General features: G+C 41.5%; 1 protein-coding gene across 5 annotated transcripts in view; it reads right to left on the minus strand.

Moving 5' to 3' along the window:
- Positions 1–754: 754 nt before the first annotated feature.
- Positions 755–12,851, minus strand: part of Chrdl1 (chordin like 1) — a 110,550-nt gene continuing 98,453 nt past the window's right edge. For all 5 annotated transcript variants that reach the window (XM_005082480.4, XM_013122332.3, XM_013122334.3 and 2 more), the window contains exons 10-12: positions 11,683–11,850; positions 9,216–9,305; positions 755–5,309 (exon numbers count right to left, since the gene is read on the minus strand). In XM_005082480.4, the coding sequence (XP_005082537.1) occupies positions 5,179–5,309; positions 9,216–9,305; positions 11,683–11,850 (389 nt within the window). In that variant the 3' untranslated portion in view covers positions 755–5,178. The remainder of the gene's footprint in view (positions 5,310–9,215; positions 9,306–11,682; positions 11,851–12,851) is intronic.

Raw genomic sequence — 12,851 nt, forward strand, 5'->3', positions numbered from 1 at the left:
GAATATACTGGGCCTTTAAGAATAAGTATCATATCATGCCATGCAAATGAGATGGAAGAGCATACACAAAGATAGAAAATTAAAAATGTATATGGAATGTCAGGGAACTATGTGCTGTGACTCACACCCTGAATTCTAGGAGCTCTTCTCTCATTTGGAGGCATCAAATCATAGGGTGGAAGGATAGACTCTTGAAGTCAATTTAAAAGATGGTTTTGGTGGGAGGTAAAAACAGTACACGTGATCCAATAGGGATGGAAACATGGAAGCTTTCACTCACAGCAGACTTTGCATACTGACAACTGAGGTCTGAAAACTAGATTGAAAAATAGAGCATAAAACACCTTTTCCCCATGAAGACCTCTATGATACTCTAAGACACAAGAAGATCCATGTTGGTACACACAGTGACACACATTCATGAATGATTTGCTTACTTTAATGTAAGGCGATAAAGCAGCATCACAGGTGCAAAGGAAGGGGGCAGTTCTCTATATATTCACAGGAAACGGTGCAGTCGAGGAAGACAGTGAGTTCTGAGCACTGTCACTGTGGTGGTAATTGTGTGCAAGCAGAAGTCTCATCAGCAATACAGAGTTGGCAACAGTGGTGGCCAAGAAGGTATTTGTGTATAAGACAGAGAGAGAGTGGATATTTTTTCCTAGCAAAGCTATTGGAGAGGAAACACTATTTCTTTGGCTTCTTAGCTCTCATGATTGTGAACTGATGAATTAAATAAATAAAAACACAGTAATACAAGACACACAAATTTTATTATGTGTATACACATATTCACAGAAAGAAATGAATCTCTAAAGGAGGTTAGATTCAGGGGGCTTACATACTGTCTTAACATAGGAATGAGAGCTTGAACTTAAATGGATAAATTCTGGGAGAGAGATTAGGCGATGAATCAGGGAGAAATAAATGGATGCTAAAGAGTATTTTAATATGAACTGACTATTCATGCAAATTTGTCTTGGTGTTTTCTTACTATAAGGGATTAGTCACTCTTCTGACCTTGGAATGGAGGAGAGGTTACCTTCCTCAAAGGAAAATTTATTTCCTAATTTCAGGCAGTTATAGGCAGAATAGAAAAATTTTCTGCAGCTATTGATTCTTAATTGTCTTTAGCTCAAAATAATCCTTATGCCAAAATGACACCATTTTGAGAGGCATATTTTTGTGCTCCTTCAAGAGTCAAAGCAAAGGGCAGGAAAGATAGTTCGGCTCTTCTAGTGGACATGAGTTTGATTCCCAGCATCCATATGGATGTTCAAGATATCTGTAACTACAGTCCCAGGAGATCTGACACCGTCTTCTGACCTTCACAGGCACCAGGCATGCACATGGTATGCAGACGTAAATGCAGGCAAAATACACACGCACATAAAATAAATATAAAAAGTCTCTTTAAAAAGAGCAAAAGCAAGAATGGTTCAAAATGGCGGCAATGTGTGGGATCAGACAGGTCTTCTCTGTAAATCCATATGTGGTGGTGTTTGCTGCTTCCTAGGAGTCATGGTGGAAGGATTAGGAGAGGTAAAAGTCCTGTAAGAGGAGTAGATAGCAAATGCCTACAAACTTGAAGGGCTGGAAGAAATTTGTGTCTGAATAATCACAGAAAGGGGATAATACAAGATGGAGCCACAGAGCTCTAGTTTGACTTATTTGCACTTTCATCAGTGGAAGTAGCGTGATATTTTTGATGCATAGTGTGCCATTCCAGAAGAAAGGAAGCTGAGTATAAGGGGAGTGGAATAATAGAGATATTAAATAGTAGGGATATAGGTGGACCTTGATAAAAATGGTCAGCATCCAAAGCTAAATATTTACGCAGGTTGTGGTTCAAGAGTTGTGAGTCTGAGAGCAGCATGGGATATGACTTCTCACAGCCCTTCATTGAACGGACTAATTCCCTTATTACCCATGATCTTTAATCTTGTCCTTTCTATAGTCTCTCTCCCCTCTGTGTTATGATATGGACAAATAGTCCCCCTATATAAGACAAATTGCTTTGACTCCTTTTCTTTCTGCAGATGTTTTCTCCATTATGTCTTTCCCCACTCTTACAAGGAGTTTCTCCAGTGAGTTCTCTTGAGTTTCTAGCTCTACTTCCTCACAGCACCTTTCCACTTAACTCTGATAATTCACCCCAACTAAGCCTTTGCTCCAGTAATATCAACACTTCTTTTCTCCCATGTTACCAACATCAGTACATAGTTCTGCCATATCACTGGACATCTCAGCAGTGACTGACATTTTGGACATGTCTTTTAAAATCTTTTCATATTCTGACTTCTGGATAGCCTATATTTAGCTAACATTGAGAATTTGAGGGAATTTAGTCTGGATCAACACATGTAACAAAATCCTTTCAATGAACCCTAAACAAACTGCATAAAAGTTTTGGGAACAGCAGGTAAAAATTGAGGTCCTCTTGAAACCTAAGCCCTGTATACCTTTCATATCCATGGTTATCAAGGAATACTTAATGGACACTAAACCACTAGAATAAGTGTATTATAGGTACTGACTACATTAAACCTTACTGCAAGATTTCAGGCAAAGGACAATAGTATCATCATTATCTCATTTTCTAGTTGGAAAGACTGACAGATACAGCAATTACAGAGTTGTCTTAAGAATTCAGACATCCACCGGGTGGTGGTGGCGCACGCCTTTAATCCCAGCACTTGGGAGGCAGAGGCAGGCGGATCTCTGTGAGTTCGAGGCTGGGCTGGACCGATAGCCTCCAAAACAATACAGAGAAACCCTGTCTCGAAAAACCAAAAAAAAATTCAGACATCCTTACTGCTAAGAGGACAGTGCTAACTACTCAATAGTAGTATGACAAGAACATCACCGTGGTTGTGAAACTACTAGGCCCATCCATCATCTTTGACCCAATTGAATGACTGTCTTGACTGGAGTGTCAATCATATTACTTTCCTGTACATAACCTTTTTAAATTAAAATTTTATTAACTTAAAAATTCAGAAACACAGTGACAACATAAATGAGTACCATATTTGGGTACATGTCCTGTGAGAAAAGTGAAAGTGTAATGCTGTTATGTTACTCATACTTGTTTACATGAGCTAATTAGAAAATGCGTAAAACTGCAAAGTGGTGTTTATAGTCTTTGCTGTCCCAAGTGTTTATGATACAAATAAATATACACAAAACAACCATATCCATTCCTCTCTACTAACTACAGGCAGTTTGACCTCTTTCCCCTATACCCTACACTCTATCCAACCTTGAAATGCTGGAGGATTTCTACATTTACTTAGCACAGCTCTCTAGTTCCTGCTTCCCACAGCACATTACAAAGGTGTGTCCCTGCACCTGGAGGCAGGAGTCTATCTAGGGGAGCTCTTGAAGTGTTCCCTTGAGGCTAAGCTTTCAGAGAACACCTGGGTGGGAAAACTTTGGGGTGAATCATCTAGCGGGGGAATCCCCACTGTCCTTCAGGATCTGGTTACTTATCTGGAAATATTGTTTCCCCTAGAGGGAGGCAGCAGCAGATTGACACTGCTCCCATCACATGGTCAATAATGTTTTGTAGTTTTGCAGCCAAGAATGTCATGTGTCCCTCTTCTGAGAATGTGTTTGACTGGCTGGCAAGAAATTTGTCTCCCTGGTGTCTCTTTTGTGGGGTCTGCCTCATCTCTGCTGGGTTCCCCCAAAGGCCAGACCTTTCACACATTTTCCTATCATGTTCTCTTGCCTACTGTGGGAACTTATGGGGTTTCTAGATACTCATATTTCTTAGTACTCATTTGAGCTCATTCATGCTCCTTAGCATGCTCCTCAGATCCAGAAAGCAGGCCTATGCTTCTTGCTGGAAAGTATTTATAGTCTTTCTACAAGGATGGCTCCCAAAGCCAAGTCTCAGAAAGGATAATTTATGCTGTGGCATTGGGCTTCAAATAAACATCTCAGGAGCAGCCTTGTCCAAAATCCCAGATGCAAAGTATGCTTGTGGATAAGGCAAGGCTAGTAGGAAGGTTTAGGAGGAAGAACTGTGTCAGGACTCTCAGCCCCCTGAATGAACAGTAATCCTGTTTTGACAGAAGAACCAATGCTCAGAAGCTTGAAAGGACTGGGTCTCTTTAGAAAGTCAAATTTCCACTCCTGTAATCAGAGACGTAGAACTGCCCTTAAACAGGCTTTTAGAATAATTCAAACCATAGTATCTGTCTAGGTGACTATTGCCTCAAGAAAATCAGTGAGAGTTGGCTCATAAACTACTGAGTTTTATAGCTGTGAAAACAACAACAAAAAAGATGGGCTATTTTATTTTTATCAGGTGTGTTCTTCTACACTTATGAGTAGATTGGTATGAATTTAGTTTCTGACAATTTCACCAAATTCTACCTTCCTAATGGAGGCTCCATAGGTTCAGGTAAAGAAATAGAAGTGGTAGCATTAGCCAAAATGAATTTAGCACTTCACAGTGAAGACCCTTAACTGTAGTTCTTCAACCTACCACTATGGTTGATGACTTTCAAAACTGCCTTACAGGCTTGTGGGCAGAGTCTTCTCTATACATTTTGAATTTGTTTTCCTGGGTGCCAACAACCCCAACAGTATTTAGGAGTCAGAAACAGGGGCCGTTTCATGTGCAAGTTGTGTGTCTGCTTGTGTGTATGTATATGAGAAATGAGGATGGAATTTTCTTTTTGGTACTGAGAGTAGAACCCAAGGCTCCAAATATGCTAGGCAGGTGCTCTACAACTGACTGACTTGTATTTCCACCCACCCACTGAATAAGGTTTTTTTTTTTAGAATGGAAGACACTTGAGCATTCAAAAAAGCATTTCATACAAGTGATTGCTCTATGTGACCCAACTTAAATGGAACAATTTCTTTCTCTTTCTTTCATGTAAGTAACTTTAGTGATTCTCAGAGAAACTAAAGCTGCACCAGGATATTCTATCACTTCTCCTTCCAGAAACCATTACAGACACCTTGATTCTCTTTAGAGGAGAGGTTTGAGGGCTGGCACACGGCTGCACATAGGGGAACAAGGTGTGTTGTGGCTGGCGTGGATAATTTGACTGCGTCTGACTTTGGGGTTTTAGAGCGATGTTGACTTAAGCAAAGTAAGCCGGCAGTCCAGCTGCAGCTTGGGTTTCCTTGATTGACGCTATGCAATCCTAGCTGTTTTGTCTAACAGTGGCCCTTTTCAGGTCTCTCCAGGTATAAAACCTGGACCAAATCTTCCAGTTCTGTTCTGCACACCCGAGTTGAACACATCTGGCTGAGCCGAGTTTCTCCTTCAGTGAAGATCTTCCACTGGTCTAAAAGGAAAACATAGAATGGTCAGGGGTGTGTAAGATTAGAGCTGAACTAATTAGGAATACAACCAATATGCTTTATTCTTTCCCCCTCCTTGTAGACCCCTCGGGGTATTTGAAATATGAATGACAGGTGGTTTCAGCAAAAAAGCACCCCCTCAAACACACAAATATCTTTCTGAGGGTAGAGACAGAAAGCAAGACATGGAGCTTTTACTTCCATACAATATAGCATTTGGAAGCTCCCCCAAATGAGATACAACTGTTCTCCCATGAGTAAACCCTAAGCTCTATGTTTAGAAAACTTTTATTAATGGATTTATTTGATTTTAATGTGTTTGGGGGAATATATACACATGAGTGCAGGTACTCACAGAAGTTGGTAGTATCAGACCCTCTTGGAGCTGAAGTTACAAGAAGTTGTGAACTACCCTGATATGGGTACTGGGAACTGAACCCAAATCTTCTGGAAGAGTAGTATGAACTCTCAACCACTGAACCAGCTCCATAGCCAGTGTTTGGAATTTTTAGAGTGTATTCAGCATTTGCAAAATATTCCACAGTTTTCCTGTGGACAGCAATACCTATTGCATCACTGGACCACAGCTTGCTCTCTTCGGGCCTCATGTAATGGTTTGGGTTACTTGATTGTTTAGCATTATTTTCTCTATTCCTCATTTTCTTTGTCAGCAACTTCTCATATTTATTTTTCTCCTGTATCCACATGCTGTCTTTGTGCATCACTGCTACTCTGAAATGCCGCCCTGTGGCTGCTTATCGTGCTCTATTCTCACACTGATTCACAGCCCTTTCCACTCTCTCAACTTGCATGTTTTACTTCCATTGCTTATTGACTCTCAACAGCCCCTCACATTTCTTTTTATTCCTATGTTTATGGTGTTGAAATCTGGGAAGCTCTGAGCACAAGTCAGGAAACTCTTTTTCAACCTAAACCTGCTTTAAACTTCTTTGGTTTCCCTACTTACATGAGAACATAGTGCCCTCCCCTAGAGACCTGATATCCCTGCTTCTTTCTGCCTTAAATTCCTCATTTTTCTCTATTCTCTATGCCTCAGCATGAAAGTAGAAAAAAAGGGACATAACATCTACCAAAGCCTTGTGATGTATCATGCTATTGAAGCACATTACATGAAGGAGTTTGGCTTATTTCGTTGTCCCCAGGTTCTTCCATTGGATCATGCCACTACCCATTTCCTTCAGCTGTACAATGTTTGGGGCACACAATACCTAATTCTATTACCTGGCCCCAGTCTTAATTACTATGGGCACAGAGTATGTCTAAATCATCTTTGAAGTCCTCTGGAGCCTGGTACACGGTCTTGCTCAAAACATGAACTGAAATGTGTTCTATGTTGAGCTAGTAATTGATCTCTGGACCCTAATCTCTGCTTTCTTTATTCCCGACTCTCTTGTAGGGATTCCCCAAGTCCTGGGTTCAGATTCTCATACTGTTCATCTTACTTCCTATCAATCTTTCAAAAGACATACAAAATACCTTACCAACCACGTTTCTAGTTGATTATCAGGCATCCTGATCAAAGTACTTTCCAAGCAGACGTCCCTTTTCACCAACACTTGCTTATTCTTCAGCTTTTAATTGGCGAATGGCATTGCTATCCACCCAATCTTCAAAGTTGTTAATACTGGAGTTGCTCTACACTAATCCCCCTGACACAACTATTTGTTGACTTAGCCTTAGAAATGTCTCTCATGGTGACCTCCCTTGTCTCACAGACAATATTGTGTGAGAAATTCCTAATTCAGATTCTCACCAGCTCTGCCATTAATGGCACACCCTACTCCTCAGAGCAAGACTTTCTTTCTAAGAGCCAGATGCGAATACTCCATTTACTTACTTACTTACCCCTGCTGTTGTGCTTTTGGATGGAGGTCAAATCTCACTTCTTAGTTTGGATTCACCTGGGTGAATCTATTTAAAAGCTCAGAGCACTGCATGACATCACTGTGCTGCCTGGATTGTGTAGCGACTCCCAACGTTACTTGCTTTGCATGTGCACTTTACATGGGCTTCTTCTAAGCCGTTTGACTACTTCATACCAAACTCTTTTTATCTGGATTGCACCCTATGTGGCCTTGGTGCATTCCTCACCCCCACCCACATTTCTTTTTTTATTATTTTAATTTTAAATAGCTTGCTTCACATGTCAATCTCAGTTCCCTCTCCCTCCCCTCCTCCCGCAGCCCTCACCATCCCCCCCCAGCCTCCCACCCTATCGCCACTTCCTTCCACATAGGGGATATCCAAAGTCTGTCATTTCATTCAGGGCAGGGTCCAGGCACTCCCCTAAGAGTCCAGGCAGAGAGAGCAACCCTCTTTGTGTTATGGACACACGAAGTCCGTTTGTATGCCAGGGATAAACACTGATCCACTGCCCAGGGCCCCATAGGTTGCTGAGGCCTCCTCACTGATTCTCACAGTCAGGGGGTCTGGATCAGTCCCATGCTGGCCTCCCAGCTGTGGGTCTGGGGTCCAAGAGCTCTCCCCTTTTCAAATCAGCTGTCTCTGCTGGTTTTGCCAGCCCATTCTTTGCCAATTTGCTCATCGCTCCTCTCTCTCTGTCACTGGGTTCCATGGGTTCAGTTCAGTGTTTAACTGTGGGTGTTTGCCTCTGCTTCCATCAGTCACTGGATGAAGGCTCCAGGATGGCATATAGTGTAGACGTCAAGTTCATTATCAGGAATGGGCATTCAAGGTGGTCTCTCCACTATTGCTTAGCTTGCCAGTTGGTGTCATCCCTTTAGATCACTAGAGGTCTCAATGGTGCCAGATCTGTCTTCTAACCTATGATTCACCCACATTTCTTGTCTGCTCCTGCCTGAATCTTCTCTTAGGCTGCACCATCACCCAGGACTGATTTTTTGACCTGTTGCCCAGTCACACCCTTTTCTTTTAAAAAGCACCTCCTCCCCGAAGCCTTCCTCGACTAAGCCCACCTGGCTCTCAACTTATTGTTCTTTGCAGATTCCCCTGAGCACTTAGGTATTTAACTCCTCACAGCTCTTCTCATTCACACTGAAGGCCTGTTCGTGTTCTGTCTCGCCCATTAGAAACTCCCTGTGGATAGAAATCTGGTGCCTTTTATTCCATTAGAAGTGCTCCCCACCAATGCCTACCCCAGTGCCCTGCCTTATCTAGTCCCTAAGCTCCATCTAGTGTAGAAAGTGAGACAGTTGCATGGATGCCTGAATGCTTTTAAAGAAACATGAGCACTTGGTGGTAGTTTTGTTTCATGTTGTTTTGCTTGTTTGTTTGCTTTTTTGTTTTTAGAGGCAGGGTTTCTCTGTGTAGCTTTGGAACCTGTCCTGGAATTCTCTCTGTAGACCAGGCTGGCCTTAGACTCACAGAGATCCTCCTGCTTCTGCCTCCCAAGTGCTGGGATTAAAGGTGTGTGCCACCACTACCCAGTCACCTAGTGGTAGTTTTGTAAGAGTCTAAGAGCTCTGCTGTAACACAGAATTGATAGGCACTCCATATTTCTTTCCTCTTCTTTATTCCCATAGAACATAGCTATCCAGCTGTGAAGACTCCACAGTTATACTACATCTGAAATATTATGAAGTTTCCTTCAACCCTCTTGTGTCTTGGTTTATTAGTTTCATTAAGGATATTTAAGAAAACTTGACCCGAAATAGCTTGTATGTGGACTACATTAAAGTTTGTATCCATCATGCCCAAGTTTCTCCAGTTTGCACTCAGACACCCTATTTGCCTCTTAGTCCTCCAAAAGAGAAATAGAGCATCCTCTAATGTTGAAACCGAGCATTCTTTATGTTCATTGAGAAGACAGAGGGACTTCAAGTGTGGCAACACTATATTTAAAAGCTAGAAGTGATTTCCGGCTAAGAGTAAAAGGAGTTCCCACTTACTCAAGGTGGTCCGAGTCACCAGCTTGAAATGATGGAGCTCCCCAAACATCCTCTTAGAGATCTTCTCAATGTGGAAGTGCTGGAGAATGCCTAGGGCCAAGGGCAAAGTGGAACAGGTGATGAAACATTTTCTATCTCTTTCTGGAAGCACAGACCCCTTTTCTGCCCAAGATGAGCATATAATGTCATTATTGGAGCTTAGGAGTATTGAGCTGGGTTGTGTAATGTACTTAACCAGGAACTTGGAGGGCTCAAAGACTTTAATTGACTCCATTTGTTTCCTTGGCTCACTGGCCTCCCTTTAGCTTCTCCAGGGACTGGAGATAAGGGAGGTAATACTTCTGACCATGGAATCCCCTCCTAAGAAAAGCATGAGTACTGGTTGGAACTTCTGTAGACAGAGGCAGTATTAGAAATTCAGCTTTTGGCCAAAAATTGGATTGACTAGTTCCTGCCAAACCACTAGGCTGCCCTCCTGGCTAAACAATGAAAACCAGTAGTAGGATTGCAGGCATATTATTTGTGTAGAGAAGCTACCTCTATTCCTGAATTCACACAGAAGTGCAAATTTTCCTTTGGGAAATAGTAACAATTCTTGCAGGCTTCTCTTAAAACAAAACAAAACCAAAAAAGAAGGTGGGGTTCTTATGCATTGGCCCACAGTTTCCACCTATCCTAAACAGTTTTTATCAGAGGCAGGTAAATAACTGAAAACTGCCAAGTAATTAAGGAGCAACACGTTACCAGCTCCCTTAAACCCAGAGGTCAACAGGGAAGAAAGGTTTTGCTGTGTCCAGGATGCATAAACGTCAATAAAAGCTTTAGTGTGAATAGAAGGGTATTGATATATTCTACTAGTAAATTGTAAGTCATCCATGTACTTTAGTGGGTGGAAGGATATGTGACTGAGTTCATTGCTTGAGAAACCACTGGGCCAGTTCTTAGTCCCAGGTGACTAGTAAACATATTCACTATGGAATTAAAGATGGAAAATTGACATGCCTAAATAAAAAGCTATAACAAGCATTACTGAAAAGCACATGTGCATCATATCATATTTCCTAATTGGGGGTAATTCTTTAGAAAAAGCGAGGTTGTTGGAGAAATGGAGAGAGAAAACATGCAATAAGCAACTATTGCAGTATTCCCGAAAGCATAATCCAAGTACTACTTGCATTAGCATCACAAGATTCTGCCTTAATCTTGCAATATTTATAACGTATCCAAGGCATACTGAATTCTCATCTCTGGGTAGGACTAGCTAGAAGCCCATTACTATACTTCTGTGAATGATGCTGAAGCAATACATGTTTGCACACTGGTTATTATTGTTTCTGTTTTGAGACAGGGTATTAACTGTGCAGCCCTGTCTGTCTTAGAACTTTCTATGTAGATCAGGCTGACCTTGAACTCACAGAGATCCACCTGCCTCTGCCTCCCAAGTGCTGAGATCAAAGATAGATGCCACCATACCTGGCTATGTAAATACCCTTAAATCTTGAATAAGAGGTAGGTTCAAAATGATATATCTTATTGTCCAAATGAAATCTTATCCCTACACTTGGATTCCTGGAAAATCAGACCAGACTAGATCATCACTAGTCTTGTATATACAGCATAGTATGAGTAGATAGCTATAGGAGTACACTAAGTATTGAATAGAACATTGATGGTTGTGGTGGCTGCTGTGGAAAATCAGAAAAAGCAAGTGAATATAATGACTGGGGTTATTTTGAGTAAGACTATAATCTTCTTCACACTGTATGTGTGTCTTCTTCACAGAAGCGTGTGGGGAGAAGGGACACTTGTGTACCACAGCACACATTTGAGGGTCAGAGGACAATTTACTTGGGATTGTGGGATTCAGTTCTCCCCTTCTATCATGTGGGTCCCAGGGACTGAAATGAAGTCATCAGGCTTGTCACCAAACTCCTTTACCTAGTGAGTAATCTCCTTAGCCCAAGACCATAATCTTCTTAAAATTAGGAAGGATGTTATAAATTGATCTTAACCCAGAGTATATGGTATATAATTCCAGAGACATAGCTTCACGCTGTGGGAATGGGATTTCCTGTTTCTTGAGCTTCACACTGGAAAGGGAGACTGTATTTTCTTAGTTTATAGTGTAGGCCATAGATTAGAACCACTTTGAGGATTTACAGAAACACTGCTTCACATGCCTGGCTCAGATGAACAAATTAGACTCTGGTGGTAGGGCTTAGGCATTTGATATAAAATTCAAAACATAACAAAACAAATGACAATCTTGGGGATCTCAAGAGTTAATATTTAATCTGTAGCACTAACTGTGTTAAATTTGCAAACACAGCATGCGTGCCAGACACCCTGTTTCTTAGCAAGGGGATAACATCTAACCCAAGCACAGGACCATGCTGAAGTAAAAGTAGGTTGAGTTTTCCCTTCTCTGCCACACTTACAATCACAAATGTAATGCTGTTTTGCTCACCTTTTCGAATGGTCCAAACGTGAACCTCTACTTGAGGTGGTCTCTCGGTCTCCAGTGCTATTTTTCTTGTAGTCTCTCCATCCTCCATGAACACAGACTCATAAACAGGCATGGTTTCTTCTCCACAAAAGTAACCTTTGCTGTCAAAGTTTTGGCTTGGAGCTTCTTCTGGAACCAGGAAGCAAGTAGAGTTTTGGCATGGTTTTTGAAAACTAGAAGTGAACTTCTGAATTTAGCTATCTCATTGTTTAGAACAGCTGACACAGCAGAAGTAGACAATCAACAGGACCACGTTTTACAGAGACAACATTCCCAGATTTGCCTTACAAATTCAGCTCAGGGTGCCCCTCTAGCAGCTACCAAATCACCAAGATGCATCTAAGCTCTCATGAGTCCATGTGATGACAGAATTAGTGACTCTATAGGGCTCACCCACAAACTGAATTGGATCTCCCTAAAACAGTCACTGAGACATGGACTTTTATGAAGAAGACTATAGCCAGGTATACATACATCACTTACATACTTAATGGAACACTGAAGTTTCCATACTAGGGTAGAAGCATGTTCTATTCAGCCCAGCGTTGTTAAGAGAGGCCCAGGAGATGGGTTGACAGAGAGCTTTGGTTAGCTTTTCTGAAATCATTTCAGTATACTTAGAAAACACTCATGACATCCATTTATGTGCATATACTTGCCCAACGGATCCATCCAAATTGGCTTGACATTTCTGAATGCTCTTTGATTTGTTTGGAAGAGGAATGATAATACCGGATCAGCACCAGTGCCAAAATCTAGATGTCAGATTAGTCATGTGTATACTATGCCAGACGAACAGTTGGGACACACACACACACACACACACACACACACACACACACACACACACACACACACACACACAAATTGGTTAGATCTACTGTCTATGTATCTATGTATAGCTGACCAATGAATTTCAGCTCCCAGGAACAAAGGTACCAGCCCCACAATTGCTTGGCATTTCATACCACACTCCCTTTGCCAAGGCTCGTTACCAAAAAATAAATCCTCCTTATTGTTGGTGAAAAACAGATTATTGGTGTGCTTTTCCTTTGAAGGATTTTAATCAGCACCCCCTTCAGGTGTGTATTCAGAGTATATAACTCAAATAAGAAATACTAAAGAGATTC

Source organism: Mesocricetus auratus, unplaced genomic scaffold (assembly GCF_017639785.1).
Source record: "Mesocricetus auratus isolate SY011 unplaced genomic scaffold, BCM_Maur_2.0 Super-Scaffold_100003, whole genome shotgun sequence".
Lineage (NCBI taxonomy): Eukaryota > Metazoa > Chordata > Mammalia > Rodentia > Cricetidae > Mesocricetus > Mesocricetus auratus.